The sequence below is a fragment of the Talaromyces proteolyticus genome, assembly GCF_021365285.1.
Source record: "Talaromyces proteolyticus strain PMI_201 chromosome Unknown BGW36scaffold_8, whole genome shotgun sequence".
Lineage (NCBI taxonomy): Eukaryota > Fungi > Ascomycota > Eurotiomycetes > Eurotiales > Trichocomaceae > Talaromyces > Talaromyces proteolyticus.
Window position 1 is genome coordinate 2,055,598 of NW_025764284.1, and position 22,858 is coordinate 2,078,455.

Genomic DNA, 22,858 nt, shown 5'->3' on the forward strand with positions numbered 1-22,858 from the left:
ACTCTCCCATTCTATCCTCGTGCGTTGGGATCAAAATGCTGAGCCGATTCTCCATTCATGGTACCGATCAATGCGAGCCATCAAAGACGCCCAAGAGACGCCTCAAAAGGGCGAAGGCTGTCTGTTGCCGATGTCATGACAAGAAGGCATGAAAAAGCTGTGTGGCATTTCGTGATCAGTTCGTACGAGCTAACGAGAGTGACAACAGATTAAATGTGACATCCAGCTGATCGACGGCCCCGGGATTGTGCAATGCTCTAACTGCCTAGATGTGGGAGTGCCCTGCCGGTATGCACAAAATCCATTGGGCTGAACAGTCCGATTTTTCGGGTTCTAACGGTGCCCATGCAGGCAGCGCTCGTCAAAGCGGGCAGGCAGCAAGAGACAAGCCGATGTGATTCAGACGGAACTCTTCGACCCTCCCTCCGCCATTGCCGAGACAGATACGACGCAGCAAGTCGTCCGCTCAAACTCCGTAGTCTTACCGGAGGGCCTGGCTGACAGCCAAGAAACTCACCATAGCCATGGCCAGACTGAGCAGCGGTATTCTGTTGCGAACGATCCTGCTTTCGGCATCAACAGTCAGGATTGCGGTTCGTCCCATTCGTCCTATCAGCGTAGCTACCTGGGCGACTCGGGCTATATGTCGATCTTTAGTAACGACAATAGTAGTGAGGCTATGAGCACCTCCCTGCACACTTCGTTTACGGGATCCCAGCCCATTGATAACATGCCCGCCGTCCTGTGCGACACGCATCTGGACGTCTATTTTGAATTTGCGTATACTTGGTGCCCGGTGCTTGACCGCGCGACGTATTACTCGTGCCCGCAATTCAGACAATCCTTGTTACTCAAACATGCGCTAGCACTTTGTAGCAATCAAATCCGGCCCACCCTGGTCGAGCAGGCATCGTCAGTGGACCATTACAAGCGCGCAAAAGAGCTGTTCTATACCAACCACGAGTCGAATCCCTTGGTTGCTATAATATCACTCATGCTGTTCTACTGGTTTAGTGCGGATCGTCCCAATACGGTCGGCATCGACAACACGTGGTGGTGGACGGGCGTAGTCATCCGGCTGGCACAGCAAATGCGTCTGCACCGTCATTCTAGCAGTACGCTTCCCCAGTGCGAAGGCGATTCGCCTGGCTTGAGAAGAAGAATCTGGTGGACTTTGGTCGTATGTTTCCCCGCACGCCTCTCCTTGCTCTCTGCCAGGCTGCTAACCCCCTTGACCTCTGGAGTAGGCGCGAGAACGTATCAGTTGCATTTCCCAGGGGAGGCCATGTGTCATCGACCCTGCCGATTGTACCAACCCCATGCCAACGAAGGAAGACTTTCCCGATCCAGATGGTATAGGAACATCGGTATTTCTTTCTTGGTTGAATCTGTGTGATATCGTCGGGGACATCGGGACCAAAATTCGACGAGATTTACCATTCTCGGAAATCGCATCCGGAAGAACTCTCATTCAATGGGTGGAAAACCTCCCTTCATCGCTGCATCTCCCCATCGGCGGCGAGAGGACGATATTTCTCCATCCAGAGGTCCATGGAATCTATCTTACCTATTTCTCAACCATCACTCTCATACATCTAAACAAATGCACTAAGCTATTCCCACAAGCGTCTACTGCCGCAGTAGTTGCTGCGTCTTGCACTGCGAGGATCTTTTATGATTATCTACTGCGAGGATCGCTTCGTTTTCTTGCTGGACAAGCCGGCTGGTATATCATCATTGCTATCCTAGCGTTAGCACATTCTCGCAGGGTCGAGGGCATAGGGCAGGCAGCAGAACGCGACATTAAGATCCTTCAGGCGGCAATTAAAGAAATGGCTCGATTATGGCCATCATCTCGGATGTTTGAGGAAGGTATTGAGAAACTGCTGAATATGGAACCGAAAGAAATAGTGGGCCCTATTGCCACGATGGAAAACTGTCCACCATCACTTGATAGAAACGATAGCCTGTCGCCGACTGACTCCATCGACTGGAGAGCTTATTTCCCATTCATCTCGGCCGAGACCAGCCCGCTGATTGGGACTCTGTTGTTTAACAGCCCTGCCATGGCTGCCATGGCTGTCCCTGAAATAGATTTGGCATTTACCTTGTCACCGCAACTAAATAACTTCCTCCTGGATTCGGAAATGTTCGAACTCAATTTCTTGAATTTGTAATTCTTTATATATGTGGATACAATGCCATGTAATTATGGAGTCTAGGAATTTGATGATTAAAAAGATGAGTAAAAGAAGTCGTTGATTCTTCAGGGGCAGTGCATTGAGATCTCATTCTTCAAGGCAGGGTCCTCCTTTCCAGGAGAGCGAATATTTTGCAGGGTCGAAGTTCAAGCAGTCCTAGTTGTCGAATATATGACAGTGCCTTGAAGTATCCAGAGAGATTATACATCTCTTGTAACTATATATGCACGGTCCTAAGAGTATATTTTCAATAAAAAAACATACTTATCTAACAATTGAATGTCAGGATTTAACGGTTAGGATGAAAATTATTCTACGGAAGAAAAAGGTTGTTTCAATATATAAGACAACATTTACTTAAGTCAGTGAGTGCCTCAAGGCGTAAGCCAGGCTTAACCCAGACCATGGCTTGAAAGCTTAGTGATTTTTGGACCACGACAAACAGATTTTTACCACGCGCAACTTTTACAGTGGCTATATCCCGGCTCGGCTGCGAAGGTAAAAGTTAGGACTCTCATGATCGCTAAGCGTTCCGAAAATTCCGACCTAAAATGGACAATGCCGTTCTTCTCGCTCTAGACATACCCTCTAGTACTTGTAAGGCAAATATATGTGCCGTCATTGTCCTCCACTTACCAGGTAAACAGAAAATACTAATTAAACCTAGAAGAACCCTGGCAGTCCCAGCTTACCAAATCGGCATTTCCATTCCAAGCCTAAGTTATACAAAAAGCCTATGTTCGTCTTCTGGCAGCTCTCATCTACTTCTAGGGAAATACTAGCACATGAGAATCGCTACGATGCCTACTGCATTTATTACAGGAGGAGCCTCCGGGCTCGGCAAAGCCACGGCTGAAATGCTCGCGAAGAAAGGGTACATATAGCTTAATTCCATAACCTGCTTTCTCTCATGCTGATAAATCGTTAACAGTTTTAAAGTCTTTATTGCTGATCAAAATAAAATCAATGCTGCAAATGTTACTGCTCAGTTGAACACACAGGGCCATGTTGCTTCCTTCGCAGAGACGGACGTGTCGGACTGGAGTAGTCAAGCTAAGGCGTTCACACAGGCAGTCCGTACATTCAAACGTATTGACTATGTTTATGCCATTGCGGGAATCAACGAAAAAAGGTGGTTAACAAATGACATCAGCGGAGAATTTCAGCCTCCAGACCTGACAGTCCTTGATGTGGATGCGAAAGGTTTGTTCTATACAGTCGCGCTTGCTGTCCAGCAGTTCCGCCGGCAAGAACTCAACAGTGATGGCTTTCGTGGAAAAAGTAGGTTTTATCCGGATCTTTGATATTTTTTAAATAAGGGTTTTCTAATCATACTTCTTGCAAAACAGTTAGCGTTGTAGGCTCTGTCTGTGGTCTCTACTCCTGCCCAACCATCCCGGTATATACTGCCGCGAAACAGTGCGTTCATTCATTTTTACTTTCTATCCTACTCTTATCTTTCGTTAAGTGTATCTTTGGTTTGGTTATTAACGGACCCGATAGCGCCATTACGGGCTTCGTCCGCAGCTATGGTACATACCTCCCAGAAGAATATATCACGATGAACGCGGTGTGTCCAAGTGTGGTCCGCACAAACATGTCCACGTCGGCATTCTACGACAGCCTAGAGAGCCAAGGTGTCATGACACCGATGCATGGTGTCCTGGAGACGTTCGAGAAGTGGCTTGGTGTAGACAAGACGTCAGGCATTTGCTATGAGGTAGGGCCCAACTACGATAAACTGGGAGCCCTGGAGACGGCCCAACCACCATTCCCGGACGATGAGAGCGCTCTGGTATTTGAGAAGTTGTATCATAGAGGAAGACCGCTGCAGGGGCCCTTATAGTTTTAATACAGATCACGGCTTCAAGTAAAAATGAGTTGAATGATATAAGTCACATCGGTATCCCCAAGTGGATGTGAATATATAATTTAAAATAACGAATATTTGAAAACAACACCTGCCAATGATTCAAATGAGCGAAAGTTAATGATGATCGAAAAGTGAAATGCCAATAATGCGTTACTACTAAAACTTTTATTGTTATTACTAATTAGTTAATCAACTCGGCTTCGAAACGGAAAGGACAGGGAAGAATACACTAGGTTGCCCAGCATCTTAAATAACATTACATTATCCGACTCTTGCTTTGAGTGACTCTTTTATTCTAGAGGGAAAAATATGAAATGGAAATAATCACTACTAATATTATGGCTCTCGGCAATAATCATAGGTATATTGCATTGTTTGCATCGAGTCCTGCAGATCGAAGGGTCGACTGCAATGGAGCTAGAACGTGAAGTTGACAACCGGTTAGAGTGATTACCGACCATATTAGGAAATCCCATTGTCGCTCCGTTGTTAGACTCGGCTTGCAATATACGAATACTGGGTTAAGTAAAGACCGGACAGAATATTATACTTATTAAATAGGAGTTTTTGTCGTTGTACATACTCGATTATTGTATCACTTCGCCTATCATATACGTGCTTTGCTGGATTTGCGTAAAATGGGTTCTATAAACCAGTCAATTCCAGATTTCGAAACTTTACCTGAGAAATACGGATGGGTAACGGATAATGGCAAGGGCTACAAAATCAAGGAAGCTCTGTTCGGTACGGAGAGATCATTGAAAGTGATTGCTCTTGGGGCTGGCGCGGCGGGAATATGCCTCGCCAAATACCTCCCGCTCCAGTTGCGTAATGTTTCTTTGTCAATCTATGACAAAAACCCTGAGGTTGGGGGTACGTGGTATGAGAACAGGTTGGTGATTCCGACGTTTTGAATTCACATATCTGGCTTGCGCTTAAGAAGCCACATGGAGTGCTAACCAATCAGATATCCTGGGTGCGCCTGCGATATACCATCACATATCTATCAAGTAAGAAGGGCCATTTCACATTCGTCATGTCACACTGTACGATCGGTTGACTTTTTAGTTCTCCTGGGCCAAAAACCCGCACTGGTCAAAGTTCTACTCCGAAGGTCCTGAAATTTTAGAATATTTCAAGAACGTAGTGGAACGTTTCAACCTCTCCCAATACATCAACCTCAACCATGAAGTTATAGATGCTACCTGGGACTCGGACAGAGGCCAGTGGGACATTCGAATCAAGAATCTTTTGACTGGGACCATATTTATTGATACTTGCAACGTATTTCTGAACTGCGGCGGTATTCTCAAGTAAGAGTTACCTTTATGCCTGTGGACTGGTATCTAGCATCCGAATTAACAAAATGATTACAGCGCTTGGAGGTGGCCTGATATCGAAGGCATTAACACCTTCCAGGGAAAGCTTTGTCACACCGCCAATTACGACCCAAACACTGATTTAAAGGACAAAAGAGTTGCTGTAATTGGAATCGGTAGTAGCGGGGTCCAAGTGATCCCCAAAATTGTTAATGAAGTTGACCATCTGTACTGCTGGATCCGGTCCCCAACCTGGATGACTTCCGGCTTTGCTCAAAAATATGCTGGCCCGAACGGCGAAAACTTCAATTGTATGTTGTCCCACAATGCATGGAGGCTTTGTGAAACTATCGCTGATCACCTATATGTAGACTCCGATGAGCAGAAGCAATATTTTGCTAAAAACTCCGAAGAGTACCTTGAATACTGCAAGAATTTGGAGATCGAGATTCATCAAGTTTTCAAGTCCGTCCAACTTGGGTCTCCGGAATCCCGACTCGCGAAAGAGGTGTGTGCCGGTCTATGGTATCGAATGATGAAACCCAATTAATGGATGCGTAGTTCTCATCCAAGGAAATGAAAAATAAGTTGGCTCATCGGACGGATATAATGGAGCGTATAATTCCCACGACGTTTGAAGTTGGCTGTCGAAGACCTACTGTAAGTCAGCATCCACATATAGTGACACGAACTCTAAAAATAAAATTTAGCCTGGGAACGGCTTTTTAGAAGCACTTACCTTGGACAAGGTCACCACATATCTGGACTCGGTCAAAAAGATTACACGCAAAGGATTCATTGATACCGACGGCAATGAGCAAGAGGTGGATGTGATCATTTGTGCCACAGGGCAAGCTGACACTCTTCATCTGGCATAACTAAATAATGACTAACTAAATATATCTCTATGCAGGTTCGATACTAGCTGGGTTCCGCGGTTCCCTATTGTGGCAAACGGTAAGAACTTGCAGGATATTCAACGGAAAAAACCTATCTCCTATCTCTCTATGGCTGTTCCAGGCAGTATGTATACCTTAATACATTAGTCAGGCCCTTTTTAAACAGCCTTACTTACAATTATTCTTGATAGTGCCTAACTATTTCACCATTGGTGGTCCTTACTTTTCGTTTGGCCATGGCTCGTACACTACCATGGTGGAGTTATTCATTGATAATATTCTTTCCATCATCAAGAAGCTCCAGAAAGAAAATATCAAATCAATGTCCCCACAGCAGAGCGCAACCGAGGACTTTATTGACCATGCTGATATCTGGCTAAAGCGCACCGCGTGGGCCGGACCCTGCCCTTCTTGGTTCAAGAATGGTACGGTGGATGGGGTGCTCACTATTTTCCCGGGTTCTAGGATGGTGCTGGCAAACCTTCTGGAGTGCCCGAGGTATGAAGATTATGACATCGAGTATCTGAGCAAAAATAGGTTTTCCTTCATGGGAAATGGATTCTCAACAAAGGAATACGACGGCAGTGACGCAGCGTGGTACCTGGGTGTGCATCACGGTTTGCTTCCAGAAGCGCCGCCTGCTCCCCAACCTCCTGAGGCTGATAGCAGCTTATGAGCTTCCAGCCCTGTGAAGTTAATAGATACTGCGTTTCCTAAATCTATCTCAGTGCAGAGATATTACAAGATCCACCTTGAAAGTTAAGCAGATACCTCCATGGTCTGTACAGGTTTTCACCTACGAATAGGTCACATTTTAACGCTGTGGTGGGCGTTTTGACACAAGATCTCTGGCATGAAATAAGCTGTTAGTTCTAAATTGTTTTTATCATATTAGTGCAAAAAGTAAATATTTTATAATGGCATAATTCAGTTTTTCTAGACCTTCAAATGTTGTAGCTATGTAATTGGATTCCGAAGAGCCTTGAAAAAATCGGACAATGATGACCAGACTCGAAAACATGTTATGAAGCAACATTAAAATCTGTAGTTCGAAAGTAATGAAAGTATATAATTAATTAATATTTCAATAGGCCTCCTTCAGCTATCAACTTGATTTGAGATATATAGACACGGCTCCGTACTCGTCAAGTGATCTACTATGTCCAAGCTCTGCAAATGCTTTCTACAGTAACAGACCCCTTCTAGACACCAATAGCACAAGATATTAGTTTAAAAAATGCGATGGTAACAACTTGTGCAAGACAGTCTATCTAGCTGACCTGCAGGTACTGCATGCGCTAAGTATTTCTAGCTTTTGTGCACAAGTAGACAATCTCATGTTGTCAATGAAACTCTCACTTACAGTGCAGTGCCAGGAATTGCACCACGATTAACATCCTTAAACTCATCCACTTCCGGGTTCAACGGCACCCCTCCAACCCAGTCCTTGTGTCCAGAGTACTCATCAAGATACCAGGTCAAGTCCGCAGACTCAGAGTATTCGATATCCACAAAACCAGAGCCCATGAACGACCATCGATTCTTGTTCCAATACTCGATATCGTAGTCTTCATAATTTGGCTGATGAAGGATTTCGAAGAATGACAATCGAGATCCTGGCCACATAACAATAGGGCCGTCTTTAGTCCCTTGCTTGAACCAGGAGCTGCAGGGATCTGCCCAGCAAGTACGAGGCAGGAATGTTCGTGCATGTTCCGCAAAATCCGCGACAGCCTGTGGCTTCGGGCTCAGTCGACGAATGTGCTGTTTTCGCATTTTCTTAATAATTGTAACAAAGTGATTTGTTAGCAGCGTTATAATAGGTAGTAATGAACCCTGGGCCACAGGTGTAAAAGGTCCGGAGTAAGTGAAATAATTAGGGAAACCATCTACGCCAACACCCAAGTAGCTGGCGGGGAATTCAGCCCATTTCTCTGCCAAAGTTACGTTAGGTTTCAACCCTGTAATGGGAAATTGCGGCCGGAATGACGTATCAAATCCAGTGGCACAGATAATCACGTCAACTGGATGTTCACCCGTGGCAGCATCGACGATCCCATTTTCAGTGATAGCCTGAATGGTCGAGGTAAAAACTGTAGTCTTATCACCAGCAAGAGCCTCAAGATAGCCATTGCCTGGTGTAGGCCGACGACAGGCCACATTGAAATTGCTTGGAATGATGAAGTCCTTCAAATAAGGTTTATTTTCAAGCTTTGTGCTCATTTCTTTAAAAGCGTACTGCAATAAGGAACATTAGCAATAAATTAGACATGAAGTTTTTGGAAGGGAATCAACCCACAGCATTCGCTTCGTCCGACTCCCCTGTATCGCGCAATACCAACTTGAATCTCTTGTTTAGTTCGTTTTCAATAGTCTTCTTGTACCGCTGATAGCTCTCTGGGTCGTCCTTGAATGCCTTTTTCTGGGCCGCCGTGTCTAAAGGGGTTTTAGTTTACTCTAGGAAAACACCATTTGAGATAGATCCTACTTAAACCTACAGTTAAAGTTCTGGCCGTCTTTTCCAGCAAATTGCTTACCAAAGGCAGCGGTAATCCAGGTGGGACTCCGCACCCAAGTATACAGCTTCTCGACCTCAGGGTAGATTGCAGCACAGACTTGCACACCTGAACTGCCAGAGCCGATGACAGCTACCCTCTTGTTTTTCAAGTCAAAGCCATCTCTATAGTTTGCCGTGTGGAAAATGTCTCCTTTGAATGTCTTTAGCCCCTGAATATTTGGCCACTTCCAAGCGCTGGATGCACGGGTGTTAGCTGTTTCATGTCCCATAGCTATTAAAGTGCAAACAGCATACTTTAAAAATCCGCTTCCATTGAGAATGACATCATAATCTTCCTGCCACTGCTTTTTAAGACCCCCATCGGTCTGCTGAGAAAGTGTTACCGTCCATTTACTTTTCTTCTCGTCCCATGCTGCACCGGAAACAGATGTATTAAGGGTGATATATTTCATCATGCCCTCCTCATCCACAATATCCTTGAAGTACTGCCATATTTCTAATGATGATGAATAAAAGCTAGTCCAGTCAGGCTTCGCTTTCCAGGGAAATGTATACCCGACGCTAGGGTTGTCGCAAGCGCAGCCTGGGTATCTATTTTCATACCAAGTCCCGCCAATTTCGGGATTCTTGTCATAGACCGCGAACTCGACATTTAGCCCTGCAAAGTCCTTCACGGCGTGGTGTAAAAAGTCAATTCCCGCGGCACCGGCTCCGACAACGATGATTTTGAATGGCGGGTGCCCAAGAGGTGGCTCGTTAATCAAATGTTTGGAAATAACGTAGCCAGAAGTGGATGGCTTGTCCCATTCGGGATGATGTACAGGGCGATGGTCAGAGAATGGATGAGGGCCCAGCGAGTTGCTTCCAATTTTTATTTCACCTGGAAGGCCATATTTCGTGAAAACTGGGTTCAGCAGTGGTTCAGAAAATCCGTGGGCTGGCATGGTCAAGACGGTTAGAATTGGAATAGATCTTGAGGTAAGTCACTTTCACAATTCAATCCAAACCTATTTGTTCAACATAGTTTCCTTTGAAACATGGCTCATTGCCGACTCAAAAGGGTAAGCTGCTCTCCCCCGGATCCAGAGCACAATTTCTCCCCATGTAGTTGCCGGTTCGGCCTAACTTATCCGACTATCGGGCTGGGCCGGGGAAAGGTGAGCTTCACATTCAAAATTGTCAGCCGGGCAATTTAGAGGTCTGAATGGTATGGTGATAATCTGTGGACCTCTACCAGGGACAGAGCCTGGTTACATGTCTTGTAAAAATTTTGTTGCCGGCACAAGGGATGGTGCTCACCCTTCCCGCCGCATATTCCGCAAGAAAGACCCAGCTATGGCGTGTCAAATCCAGTTTCCACGCTCAATAAGCACCGTTCGAGTGCGGTTGATTGATACCACGGGCGTTATGGTGTCTCGTTCAAAGCCATTAATTCAGCCAGAAGAACCGATGCTTGAATACCTCAACATATATGTGGCCGCATTCCTTGTTGAGCATAAGCCGTCCGGAAAGAAAATTATGTTTGACCTGGGCATTCGGAAAGACTATTGGAACTATCCTGCCATTCTCCAGAAACGCCTATCTGAAGTTATCCCTGCCCTGCGCGTTGAGAAAGATGTCACCGAGATTCTGAAAGAAAATGGAATCCAGCTGGACGAAATATGTAAGCAGCCGGGTAGTCAAGACTCCTAGGCGGTGATATGAACAACCAAACTAAAAGCTTTTTATCAGCCACTGTTGTTTGGTCCCATTACCATTGGGACCATATAGGAAATACAGCCGCATTTCCGAGCACTACTGAGCTGGTGGTAGGACCTGGATTCAAGTTGGCACCAAACATTCTTCCCGGGTATCCCCTTGATCCTCACTCTCCAGTTGAGGCCCAGATATTTGCCAATCGCACTCTGAGGGAAGTTGACTTCGCTTCAACGGACCTTCACATTGGGGATTATCCTGCCCACGACTTTTTCGGGGATGGTTCTTTTTATCTCCTGGGTGAGTTTCCCCATGCTACTTGCAAATTAAGGTGGCGTGCCAGGACCTCTATCTAATCGGTGATGTATAGACACACCAGGGCACTGCATAGGCCACATCTGTGGGCTAGCTCGTACAACCGCCGACCCTGAGAGCAGTTTTCTTCTACTAGGCGGCGATATATGCCATTTTCCCGGGGTCTTCCGCCCCAGTCAACAGATGCCACTGCCGGATCCGATTCCTAGAGGTGTTTTAGACCCAGCCAAGAACTTCCCCCTTTTATGTCCTTGTACCCTCTTCACAGACAATCATCCTCGACGTTTCATGGCTAGTTTTGGGGATGAGAGAAGGACACCATTTTTCCTTATACCCACCGACGCCAACAGCTCCGCATATATTGACCCAAAAACGGCACAAGGGTCTGTAGAGAGCTTAATCGCTTTCGATTCTCATCCAGACGTTATGGTGTGCTTGGCACATGATGAAGACTTGGTCAAGAAGCTTCCGACCCTGAACAACAGTCCAGATAATGATCTGAACTCTTGGAAGCAGCGGGGACTTAAAGACAAAATCACATGGACCTGGTTGAACCATTTACCTCATAATGGACAGGCTGGAGAAAATTTTGCAGTCGAAGGATTTTGGAGAGATGGCCAACACTGGCCATCAGCAAAGGATGAACTTGGGGTCAAGGGACGGGAAGCATTAGGAGCATGAGTGAGACGGCGTATACGGCACTCCTTTCACTAACCAGAATTAATTTGTTCCTCACTTGAAATATCCATTCCAAATTCGTTGGCATACCAAATGCCTTCGGCTCACTTCACCCAATAGCACCAGGTGTAACTCAGATACATGGAATTGCACTATCGAGATCGAAGTGAAATCCATTTAATACAATTATCTAACCTCAATCAAATTTGCAATGAGGCTATGATACTCAATGGAAGAAATAATAAATACATAAATACCCGAGCAATACCTGGACGCTCACGTATGTACTGCTATAGAGATACATCCAATTTAATGACTGGCGACAGGAGTAGGCACAATAGGGGCTCTGGGATCTTGTGCAACTCAATAAGTCAGGTTTTCTTTGGGAAACTTTATACACAAAGTAACTGCTAGGAAACATCATCGTCGTCGTCAATTAACAGCATATCCTTGATTACCATAGTGTAAATCCCAATGAATATACGGTAGCATAACAGAAATTATAAAGCGGGTCTTCCGTAGCAAGGGATAACATTTTTGCGTAAACTCATTACGCAGCTAGACGTCCCCCATCCACTGGGAAATTGACTCCGCTAACAAATGAGGCCTCATCACTTGCGAGATATACGGCTGCATTCGCGATATCGCTCGGCAGAGCCATGCGTCTCAAAGGGACGCTCTGAGCAAATTCTGCTCTTCCTTCAGGCGTATCCGGAACACCAGTGAATAACTCCATCAAACTTGTGGCCGCTAACAAGGGACAAATCGAATTAACACGCACGCCAAAGGGTCCGTATTCCGCGGCCAATCCTTGCGTGACCTTAACTACTGATTAGCCAAGGGTAGTTATCAAGGACCGCTGTTAAACCCGCTCACCGTGTTAAGAAAGCCTTTAGTGCCGGCATACAGTACTTGTCCCTGTAGACGATATGCCATCAGCATTCCATTGTGAGCTTTAAATCTGAACGTCAGGAACACTTACAGGTCTGGCTCGCATGCCACCCACAGATGAGGTGCTAAGAAAAACCCCCGACTTCTGTTTCACAAAGTAAGGCATCAAAACTGAAGCACTGAGGTAAATGCTTTTTATATTGACAGTCACGACCTTGTCAAAATCTGCCTCGGACACTTCCGCACTAGGCTGCTTCTTGTATGTTGTTCCTGCATTATTGACAACAATATCACATTTGCCAAAGGATGCTTTCGCCACGTCCAAGACCTTCTCCCATTCACTTCTTTTCGTCACATTGGTCTCTAGAAACTCTGCGGAGCCACCACTAGAGTAGTCTTTGGAAGAAATGTCTTGAACAACTCGCTGCCCATTCAGGACATCGATATCTGCAACAATGACACGGGCTCCCTCGACGACGAAGCCATGTGCAATAGCTTCCCCAAACCCAGAACCTGCCCCTGTGATGATCGCTACCTTACCTTGCAAGCGACCCATTGTGTGATCGAATACGGATTTTCTATTTCTTAACTTTTAGCTTTTGGGTATATTTTTGTTTCGTTTGTGAACCACAGTTAATTTGAGAGTCATCTATTTACGGACCAGTAAATATTTATACCATAAGCACATAACGTTGTTAACTAAATCGTTTAGATATGAAGGCCATCATTGGCGATATCGGGATTTTACCTCCGGTCGAACAGTCACACAGGCCTTCATTCTACGTGCTCGGCATTCGGACATTAGCGTGACGTCTCAGCATGAACGTGTTGATGTCGGGAGGTTGGATATCACAGTTCGTTGCCGACTGGTGGCTTTCACACCTTACACAAGCCGGCTATTTCGAGTATCCTGAGAGTATTATTGGTACTACGCATTCTACGTGGCCTAGATTGCCGAGCCGAGCGAAAGTAGCATCGAATCACTGCCTCTACCGTCCAGAGATCTACCGTGCGTCGGTAGCGTTTTGGTAAATGAAAAACTACACCCAGGTCATAGTATTCTTTTAGAAGATGCGTTTGCAAGGGCTAATTTGAAAATGGGGAATTCATTTACGTTATAAAATTGCTTTCTATTTATCGCCGAGGGCGGTGTCATTTCATTTCTCATTGGGGTCTTCAAAATGAAAAAAAAAGGCGCGGAGAGAAAATATAAAATAAAAGTCCGTGGCAAACACCTCGTAACACTCGCTACATGAAAAAGCGTTAGGACGCTTGATTCGGGGCTGAAGCGGAGGCTTGTCTCTTTAGCTGTGAATTGATATCCATACCATCCCTCAACTTCGCTTTGACCCATAACTCTTTTGGGTTAGTGACCAGTTTTTCCACGTACTCCATCTCCCGGTTTTTATCGCGTAGTTCCCAGTCAAATGCCATGACTAACGCAGCAATGACGATGCTGAGGTCCATGTAAGCCATGTTGCGACCAATGCATGATCGACCACCAAGACTAAATGGTTGAACGTATGCCTTGAGGTTTTCTGTCTCTTCCGTGGAGGGGGTATAGTCCGGGTCTGCACCTTCAAGCCATCGTTCGGGAATGAACTTCCACTGCTCTGGAAAGAGGGTTTCATCGTGATGGATGTTATAGAGCGGGGAGCTCACGACGACGCCAGGGGGGATATAATGACCCTGGATGGTCATCCCGGGTTGGGTAACAAGTCGCGGAAGACCAAAGCCAAGTGGTGGGCTGCAGCGGAAACTTTCGTCCAGGACTGCCTTCAAGAAGGGTATATTCTGCAGTTCAGTATAGCTCGCAACAGGCTGCGATTCCGGCGGTACTGAAGAGAGAAGAGCTTTCCGCAATTTAATCAGCTTGGAGGAGTTTTTTAAAAGGTGGTATAGGCAATTTGTCAGCGATGTTTGGGTAGTATCTGCACCAGCACTCAACATGGTTGAGCACTCCGAGAGCAGTTCCTCAGAGGTGAGCGTGTTTGGATGCTTTTCGGAAGGCTTCAGAGGGATACTGGAGAACAGATCTGGTTCGGCTGGGGGGTTTTTGATTCGTCGTACGACGACGAATCGAGCCATGGATCGGAAGTTCTTCGCCGATTGGGCTCCATGGGTGTTATTGAAGAGTATTTGTGAGAGTTTCCACCAGACTCGTGGCAAATGGGCAAATGGAACGATAAAGTTCGTATTAGAGTGTGCGGCGTCCATGGCATGAACTTCAAAGACCTTGTTCTTAAGATCCACTGCCGGTGCGCGATCATTACCTCGTTCCAGGAAGCCATATGAGTGCGACCAAAAGACTGCCGTAATAACGTCGAAAGAGAACATATTCATCCATGGTCGTATATCGAAAGCTCCATTCACAGCCGGATATTCATCCGTAGGTGCAACCTGCTCTCCGCGAGATTTGATTTCCAGATCACGGCACAAGGTCTTCACCAATTCGAGAACTCGAGGCTCCTTCTCGTGGATTTTCCTGGCTGAGAAAACGTGTGATAGCATTTTCCTTCTCTTTCCGTGTTCAGTCTTGCCAATGATCTGAAACATCGAAGGAACTCCATTGCCGAGGTTGGAATAGAGTTCAGCCTTGACGACAGGAGCCTGATGACTATAGATTTCTTTGCACGCCTCTGCGTCAGAGAATGATAAAAGGTCTGGTGCGAGTCGAATCACGGGACCCAGTTTCTGATGTGCATCGTAGACGGTTCTGTATCGCCGACGTCTCAGTGAATGAGAGAAGATCCAGAGACAAGTGAGTGGAGCAAAAATGCTCGCTGCTGGAAAGCGCCGCAGCTTCTTCGAGTCAATCCAATAAATGGCCACTGGATAGGAAAAGAAAGCAATGGCTGCGAGGGCCATATATGCATAGATGTCTGTAATAGAGGAGATGTTAGAATGACTCTGATGTTTTGTCAAAGTCACCAATGTTCAGAGAAGACGTACTAAGCGAGGCCATCCTAGAGATGGCTTCTCCCAAAAGTCCTTGACGGTCGTCCATATTGCGTTTTACAGTTATTTCTTACACTAATAGCTACTCTAACAGAAAAATTCCATGTAAAATACATCGGCTGCAGGCGAGTTTTTTATCTGTTACCTGCCCATGTCTTAGTTGCCACACATGACTACATGCAGAAAACCATATACTTCTTTATCGAGTCGGACTGGGAAGTTCCGATCGGAATGGGAGCCCCGGTAATGCGGATCAGGAATTGGAGCTGAGTACAATACCGCCGGAATCGAAGGCTCCGGCTATGGAGGGCTTTTGAGGTGTGATGCGGGACCCTCCATCATCTATAGGAACGGGTAGCCGACAACGGATACGGTCGGCTGTGGTGTGAACTGCAATATAGTATAGTGTATGCAACAATAATTAAACGGAATTCTGAAAGGAATAAATGATTCCAATCGCTCATGGTCACGTTTCCCTGTATCGCAAAGTAGAAACAAAAAAGACGTGAATCGCCCAATCCTACATTCCCATGGCTACCTTCGAAACACATCCATTGCCATCACATCTGGACCTGTTTTACAATGGGAAGTGGAACAAACCTCTGAATGGAACCTACGAGGAGACATTCAACCCAGCCACTGGTCGGCCTATAATCAAAGTAGCTGTCGCCGGAGCAGAAGATGTCGATGCCGCTGTTGCTGCAGCACATGAAGCTTTCCACAAGTGGCGATCAACACCCCCAGCTGAAAGAGCACAATACATGCGAAGGGCAGCTGGGTTGCTCCGGGAACATGCCGAAGAACTGGCTTACATTGATTCCTTGAATACGGGAAACCCTTTCGGCAAGATGCTGAGCGATGCTCTAGTCGGGGCCACCTCTCTGGACTACTTTGCGGGGCTTATACCCATGCTGAAAGGCGATACCATTCCCCAATCGGATGACACTTTCCACTACACCATTAGAGAATCACTGGGAGTCGTAGGGCGAATCATGGCTTTCAATCATCCCATCCAGTTCACAGGCTCCAAGATTTCTGCACCGCTAGCTGCGGGTAACACCGTCGTCGTAAAGACTCCTGACCAGGCGCCTTTGTCCTGCCTCCGCCTGGCCGAGCTTTTGGGACCTATATTTCCTCCAGGCGTGCTCAACATCCTTCCAGGCAAGACAGAGTGTGGAAAGGCCCTCACTGTACACCCCTTGGTCAAAAAAATAACTCTCATCGGCAGCGTTCCCACAGGCAAAGCCATACAACAAGCTGCAGCAGCGACACTCAAACCTACTCTTCTGGAGCTTGGGGGCAAGAATGCACTCCTCGCATTCCCAGATGCAGATGTAGAAGATCTCGCAGAGGGAGTGGCGCGTGGGATGAATTTTACGTGGGCAGGCCAGTCTTGCGGGTCCACCTCGCGAGTTTTCCTACACGAGTCGCACTACGAAACGGTGATTGCAAAAGTGAAAGACTTCATTGAAAAAGAATTCCGACCGGGTGTACCAACTGATGCAGCGACCACCATGGGTCCTGTAATCAGTTCAGCAGCAAAAGAACGGGTCCTGTCGTACATTGACTCCGCCAAGTCAGAGGGAGCACGACTCGTTACAGGGGGTAAGGCTGGAACAAACCTCCCTGGGTTAGAGAACGGCTACTGGATTGAGCCCACAGTATTTGCAGATGTTCAACCACATATGCGCATTGCGAGGGAAGAGATCTTTGGGCCGGTCATGTCTATTTTTAAGTGGAATGATGAGAGGGAGCTCATTAGGAATGTGAACAATACTAGCTACGGCTTGACGGCCTCTGTATTCACTAGGGACATCTCCAGAGCGACGCGGGTTGTTAGACAAATTGAGGCTGGCTACATCTGGATAAACCAAGTCTCAAAACACTTTATTGGTGTTCCGTTCGGCGGTGCGAAAGAATCTGGAGTAGGAAAGGAAGAATGCCTGGAGGAATTGTTGTCTTTTACAGAAATCAAGAGCATTAATGTCTTGTTATGATAGAAGCTTCTCGTTGTATTAACATTGCCTTCTAATGTTTGCTAAGTAAACTAGCATGGAACATTGAAACGAACATAGTAAGAACAAGTCACAAGTTATATCCTTTTAGCATGATCAGCTCTTTTTATATTCTATTATTTTACACAAGTAGATGCTTGTCACACATTCGAAATTTGAATCTCCTTTAATACATTTGCAATGATTAATATTAAGCTTCGCAGCGGAGGATCTCGTTATTCACATTTTATGTGTAGGCATCCATCCTCTTCAAAACAATTTAGTTTTTACTATAAAGATGCGCGAAAAGAGTATTAAGGTTAAATACCTAGAAAAATAATCTTTCATCTAGTGTGTGAAGAACGTGCCTTCTTCTGACAACCTCGTGGTTACAAAGTTAGAACGCTGCGGCACACAGTTCCAAACTTGTAGATGCACTTCTCCTCTTGAGTGTACAGTATTATTGCAGCTTTCCTCGGCATAAAAGCGGTTCTGAGTTGATTTAGAGAGTAAAGGGAATTCTCCACCCAATTGCGCCAAAGGACACCAACTTTTTCTTCTGCAGATTGTATCTGAAAGCTGGGGCCGGATCGCCTAAATCACCTAACTCTTGAAAATATTGGTAAAGCTTTTCTCAGAAATCCCCAGAAATGGGTGCTCTTTGATACAATCTAAATTTTAGATAAGGGGTCATGAAATACATCGTATTGTAACGAGTAAATCGAGCTGTAATTCCGCCAGCAGTTTCTTCATATATTTACTTTCTATACTGATACCCTTGCCCGTCACTAGATCGCAGTGCGCACCGCACACCGAAAGGGTATAATATCAAGTTGGCTCAAGTCCCACAATCCCTTTGCATACTCGTCATCCAAAATGATCTCCTTAACCTCCTCCTTGCTATTCGCCTTTATAAGCATCACGCTACCTGTGAACTCTGGGTCCTGGTTTTCTACCGGCTCTTTTGCGAGGATCGCACCACCAAACACTATTTGACCAGCGTTGATACGTGGCGCAAGCTTCGCAAGATGCCTTTTCCTCGCGGCCAAACGCGTTGCAAGAAGCCCAGGATGATCATGGACTGTGACAAGATATTCGTATTTGTATTGAGCCATGTTTTCTGGATGAGGATGAAGACTGCTGATTGGGAGATCCAGGAATTCAACGAGGAATGCCTATCATGTTGCATTAGAACAGGAAGTTAGACATAAACTACTGTACTGAGGGAAGCTTGCTATGATGGGATCGAAATATCCAAGTTGATGTGACTATGTTGTATTTTAGATTTTGGGCTTCTGATAAATCGTCTTTTGCCGGGAATGCCTTGGGCGCAGAGACCGAGATATTATGATAACTTTTAATTATAGGTAGAGGGATTAGGAGAAATCATCCTTACATTTATGGAAGATGTATTATGAAGACCCAGTTATCGGTTGGATCTAGGACGTTTTTGGCCGGCTTTCGGCAAAGACCTTCCCAAATTGGTCATGAAACCAGGCTAGCTCCTTTTATCCCCAGGATCTGAAATTGTTCGTTCACCAGACACGTCTATCTGTCGAAATTAGAAGCATCCATGTAAAACCAGTATTATTCTATTGCACTAAGATGTACCTATTTTTCACAAGTTCAGATCCATTGACTTTGTGGGTCTATCAACCCAAGGAAGTCGACATTTTTCTCGTAGGCTGTGAAGACAACCCCTCCACTCACCTGAAAAAAAGGTTAGCAGGTAACTTATACACTTGTATCAGAGAAAATTCACGGGGAATGATGTATCAAATGGGCATGGTGTGGGAAAACAGGAAAGTATTTGCAAGGCTTGGAAGGGGAAGATGAATATACCATCAATCTTGCTAATCTCGGTACTGCGCCGGACGACAGCACAGAAAAGCCTTCGTTCCTCACCACCTTGACCACAGAATCGAAGCTATTTTGATACGCTCTTCTTGCATCAATCTTCTGCATCCTCGTCTTTATGGTATCTATCGGTTAGGTCGCATAAACAGTGATCAGACCTGCCATTGCACCAATGGCAAATATCGCCACTGCATCGGGCTTCTGATCCTTAGGTAGCCGCTTCTGCCACATATCCCGAATCGTCGTGTATGTGGTAAACCTGGTAGCCGAATTTGCAGCTTGCTTTACAGTTGTCGGTACCAAACCCTGAAGAAGGCTACTGAACCCTCTCTCACGAACAACGACACTTGCACAATGCACCATTCCCCTCATCCATGGCTCTTCCGATTTCCTGTTGTCAATTCTAGGGGGTGTCAGCTATCAGTAAACTCCATCCTGAACAGCTCAACTACAAGATCGTCTTTATGCTTTCCGATGGAGTGACTGCGAGTACACTTTCTAAACAACCAGCTCCTAGACCAGCAAGGGAGGATTGGATCGGTGTAAGGTATCCCGTTTCATCCTTAAGAAGAGATACAATGCGCTCGTACGCAACGAGTCCTTTTAAAACGGCTTATATTAGAGGAAGTAACATTGGGAGAGCCAGTTATACTATATGTGGCTTACTAATAGCGACTTTTATAGCGTTTCCTACGATTGCACTATTGCAACCAGTGTACCATTCGCGTCCGAAAGGAGGCTACGGCAGTTTCTGTCCCTCTCCCAGTCGCCGATTCAATTGTGACCGTGTTTTAGCAACTAGTTCGTAACAAATAGACGACTTTCTTAGTACCTAGCAAATGAAGTTAAAGTATTAGAATAGAGCCACCTCACATTCTGCTAGATATGTAATAGCTAGAGGATCCAGGTTAGGTATAGGGAGACGAGGAGATTAGGGGATGGGGTAAAGTCATACGCACCTATCTCTGTAGCGCCTGCAATGCAGCATGCAATAACAGACGGCGTAGGCGACGGTGTGTTGGACATTTTTCTTGACTTCTAGTGACCACTTTCCACGACGTAGTATGAGAAATTTCATAGTACGCTAAATCTAAGGAGAGATAAGACAGTGGGCGAATGGTTGAAAGCCATCCTTTGCACGAAGCAAGTTGAAAAAATGGGGTCCACCTGAGAATGAAAAGTTCTTAGCTAGGAGCTGCTACGTCAATTACAAGCATTGTTCCCCGGCGTCCGGCTATCGGTTTCAGACCGTCCGGCACGGGTTTCGGTTCGACTTTTCCGCCACGTACTGAATAAAAAAGAGACTCCTGCAATTTCTACTCTCATCTACGGAATCAAACCTTCCACCTATTAATACAAAGCATCTCCGTTATTGGACACACGCGAGCTTCCTCTAAGTTGCGGTAAATGCGTGAGCAAAATGAAGGAAATCGGGGCCGTGCCTGTAATAGTTGCCGGACAAGGAAAGTGCGCTACACTCCCCTACTTTCTCAGCCCATCTCTTGATGTTTTATATGTAGATTAAATGTGATCGAGGAACCCCGTCCTGTCAGCCTTGTCAAACGCATAAACGGCAATGCATCTACTCTCGGGAAGCAGGGAAGCCAAGGTAAGCATGCCATTTTGCTCCCAGCCAGACGCCTGTTCATCATACCTCGTGCAGGCCATCTGCTGCTGCTATCAGCGCTCTGAAAACCAAGATAGAATGCTTGGAGAGTACCCTGATACAAATAAAGGAAGCCGACGAGACAACAAGGAATTCTCTGCTCAAAGAAATAACAATAGATGACGGTTCGGTTAGGACTTTAGGCAACGATGCCTCAAGGGGGCCCTGTGAGAATAAGGAGACTCGGAATCATATTGAAGATGACGAGCCTTTCACCATCAGTCACCTCCGCAATGATGATCCCGAGCAATTTGAAAGCGTCTCATCGGATGACGATCTCGACGCCTCCCCATTTGTATCGGCGGACGCTCAGGGCCGTGTCGGCGTCTTCGGTCCCACGTCCGGGCTACACAACAGCCCAGACACATCTCGGATGCATAGACAACCGGCCCGAGAGGTGCGAAATCTGCTAATCGCAAATGCTGTGCTTGAGCGCCAGAAGGAATACGAATTACGAGAGCGCGGGCATTTCGACGGCATTTCACCGGATCTGGCTATTCATCTCCTGCACTTACATTGGAATCGCCAGCATCATAGCTTCCTTCTGACGTATCGCCCAGCATTCACGAGGGACTTGATGTCCGGAGGCCGATATTATTCGCGATTCTTACTCAATGCTATCTTTGCGTCAGGCTCCAAGTTCTCGGACCGTGTAGAATTGCGGGACGATGAATCCCTTCCCCAGACAGCAGGAAGTCGATTCCTTCGCAGATGTCAAGAGTTGCTCTACCGAGACTCGCTCCTGGATAGTGCCTCAATTCCAACTATAGTGGGGCTCCTTCATCTTGGCTCTGCATACATTGCTCGTGGCGAGATGTCTAAAAGTTGGATACATACCGGTCTCGCCATTCGAATGGCCTTTGATCTCGGGTTACATCTGGACATTCAGATACCTGATCTGGATCCGGAAGAGATTGAAATTCGGCGTAGAGCATTCTGGGCAGCATTTATAACAGATAAGCTACAATGCTTATACCTTGGTCGACCAATGGCAATTCAGATTCGTGATAGTCACGTCTCCACCGAACTCCTCGACACGATGGAAGAGTTAGAGTCTTGGAGCCCATATGTTGATACTCAAGGCAGCTCTTATCCACTACCGTCGATTTCACCAATTCCTACCTTTAGCATTTCAGCATTTCAGCACTTTTGTCTTCTATCACAACTCATGGCACGTATCATCAACTGTTTCTATGTTGTTGGTGCTAGGCCATCTAACCCGCAGCTCCACCTACAGGAGCTAGACCATGCTCTGTCCGACTGGTACGCTAAGTTGCCAGAATGCCTGAAGTTCGAACCGTGGTATTCTGATGGCGCAATGGCCTCCAAAAGGGTGACTCCAAATGTCATGGTCTTGCATAGTACTTACCATTCATTGGTTATCTTACTTCATCGCCCTTTCATTTCCAACAGTCATTTACGGTCTACATCTCCGCCCGCCAGTTCGTGGAGAGCTTGTTCTACTGCAGCTGCAAGTACCACAGGTATCATAAACAAATGGAGAGAATGGTATGCACTATATAAAGCACCGTACCTGCTAGGCTACTGTGCATACGTGGCATGCACCATCCATGTCAGAGATGCAGTTTTACAGCAGGGGGGGCAAAGACATGCCATGCTACTATCAACGCTGAGCATGTTGAACGAGATGAGTTCTATCAACCCAGCCCTGATGAGGTCTGAACAACTGATAAGAAACCTAATGCATGTAAATAACGTAAAAGACATTCCTAGTGAGTATTCCAAAAATATCTATCCCTGTCGTAACTTGTTTATCATACACGAACATCTAAATCGTACCACAGGTCAATCACCAGCTGCCTCAGGCAACACTCTATTTGACCTAGATATCGATACACTAATCGAGATGTTTCCTTATCCCTTAAATGACCAACTTATCGATCACCAGGCACTCATCCAATCGGTTGATCAAGGGGGCTGCCTCGATGGCATTTCTAACTAGGCAGCCAACTTACAGGGAGTTAATGGCAACC

General features: G+C 46.0%; 11 protein-coding genes across 11 annotated transcripts; 6 read left to right on the forward strand and 5 right to left on the reverse strand.

Moving 5' to 3' along the window:
• Positions 1-941: 941 nt before the first annotated feature.
• BGW36DRAFT_383036 (uncharacterized protein) lies at positions 942-2,342 on the forward strand. Its single transcript, XM_046216620.1, has 2 exons — positions 942-1,180; positions 1,248-2,342. Exons 1-2 carry the CDS (start codon positions 995-997, stop codon positions 2,175-2,177), a joined length of 1,116 nt encoding a protein of 371 aa, XP_046070766.1. The 5' UTR covers positions 942-994; the 3' UTR covers positions 2,178-2,342.
• Positions 2,343-3,001: 659 nt separating this feature from the next.
• On the forward strand, positions 3,002-4,047 carry BGW36DRAFT_429494 (glucose 1-dehydrogenase; the record flags this gene model as incomplete). The annotated part of the gene is made up of 4 exons (XM_046220703.1): positions 3,002-3,075; positions 3,133-3,482; positions 3,551-3,620; positions 3,705-4,047. The coding sequence occupies 4 exons, from the start codon at positions 3,002-3,004 to the stop codon at positions 4,045-4,047; spliced, it is 837 nt and encodes a 278-aa protein (XP_046070767.1).
• A 665-nt stretch (positions 4,048-4,712) lies between these two features.
• BGW36DRAFT_398803 (cyclohexanone monooxygenase) lies at positions 4,713-7,331 on the forward strand (the record flags this gene model as incomplete). The annotated part of the gene is made up of 10 exons (XM_046218450.1): positions 4,713-4,966; positions 5,042-5,084; positions 5,143-5,387; positions 5,451-5,704; positions 5,765-5,901; positions 5,955-6,053; positions 6,104-6,243; positions 6,307-6,416; positions 6,484-6,897; positions 7,273-7,331. 10 exons carry the CDS (start codon positions 4,713-4,715, stop codon positions 7,329-7,331), a joined length of 1,755 nt encoding a protein of 584 aa, XP_046070768.1.
• Positions 7,332-7,651: 320 nt separating this feature from the next.
• On the reverse strand, positions 7,652-9,754 carry BGW36DRAFT_299884 (flavin-binding monooxygenase; the record flags this gene model as incomplete). Its single annotated transcript, XM_046211575.1, has 4 exons — positions 7,652-8,530; positions 8,592-8,728; positions 8,791-9,044; positions 9,105-9,754. 4 exons carry the CDS (start codon positions 9,752-9,754, stop codon positions 7,652-7,654), a joined length of 1,920 nt encoding a protein of 639 aa, XP_046070769.1.
• A 391-nt stretch (positions 9,755-10,145) lies between these two features.
• BGW36DRAFT_463173 (beta-lactamase-like protein) lies at positions 10,146-11,501 on the forward strand (the record flags this gene model as incomplete). The annotated part of the gene is made up of 3 exons (XM_046222199.1): positions 10,146-10,473; positions 10,542-10,805; positions 10,876-11,501. The coding sequence occupies 3 exons, from the start codon at positions 10,146-10,148 to the stop codon at positions 11,499-11,501; spliced, it is 1,218 nt and encodes a 405-aa protein (XP_046070770.1).
• A 547-nt stretch (positions 11,502-12,048) lies between these two features.
• BGW36DRAFT_398805 (putative alcohol dehydrogenase) lies at positions 12,049-12,945 on the reverse strand (the record flags this gene model as incomplete). The annotated part of the gene is made up of 3 exons (XM_046218451.1): positions 12,049-12,318; positions 12,375-12,416; positions 12,481-12,945. 3 exons carry the CDS (start codon positions 12,943-12,945, stop codon positions 12,049-12,051), a joined length of 777 nt encoding a protein of 258 aa, XP_046070771.1.
• Positions 12,946-13,652: 707 nt separating this feature from the next.
• BGW36DRAFT_299438 (cytochrome P450) lies at positions 13,653-15,257 on the reverse strand (the record flags this gene model as incomplete). The annotated part of the gene is made up of 1 exon (XM_046211534.1): positions 13,653-15,257. The coding sequence occupies one exon, from the start codon at positions 15,255-15,257 to the stop codon at positions 13,653-13,655; it is 1,605 nt and encodes a 534-aa protein (XP_046070772.1).
• A 620-nt stretch (positions 15,258-15,877) lies between these two features.
• On the forward strand, positions 15,878-17,344 carry BGW36DRAFT_453705 (betaine-aldehyde dehydrogenase; the record flags this gene model as incomplete). Its single annotated transcript, XM_046221878.1, has 1 exon — positions 15,878-17,344. One exon carries the CDS (start codon positions 15,878-15,880, stop codon positions 17,342-17,344), a length of 1,467 nt encoding a protein of 488 aa, XP_046070773.1.
• A 785-nt stretch (positions 17,345-18,129) lies between these two features.
• Positions 18,130-18,456, reverse strand: BGW36DRAFT_361317 (uncharacterized protein; the record flags this gene model as incomplete). Its single annotated transcript, XM_046214266.1, has 1 exon — positions 18,130-18,456. One exon carries the CDS (start codon positions 18,454-18,456, stop codon positions 18,130-18,132), a length of 327 nt encoding a protein of 108 aa, XP_046070774.1.
• Positions 18,457-18,967: 511 nt separating this feature from the next.
• On the reverse strand, positions 18,968-20,224 carry BGW36DRAFT_398807 (tricarboxylate transporter; the record flags this gene model as incomplete). Its single annotated transcript, XM_046218452.1, has 8 exons — positions 18,968-19,051; positions 19,184-19,323; positions 19,357-19,601; positions 19,651-19,798; positions 19,865-19,899; positions 19,942-19,996; positions 20,072-20,092; positions 20,158-20,224. 8 exons carry the CDS (start codon positions 20,222-20,224, stop codon positions 18,968-18,970), a joined length of 795 nt encoding a protein of 264 aa, XP_046070775.1.
• A 411-nt stretch (positions 20,225-20,635) lies between these two features.
• Positions 20,636-22,587, forward strand: BGW36DRAFT_266368 (nitrogen assimilation transcription factor nirA; the record flags this gene model as incomplete). Its single annotated transcript, XM_046210127.1, has 3 exons — positions 20,636-20,665; positions 20,719-20,807; positions 20,862-22,587. Coding segments are annotated over 3 exons (1,845 nt in total), but the record flags the coding sequence as incomplete, so codon positions are not given.
• Positions 22,588-22,858: the final 271 nt, after the last annotated feature.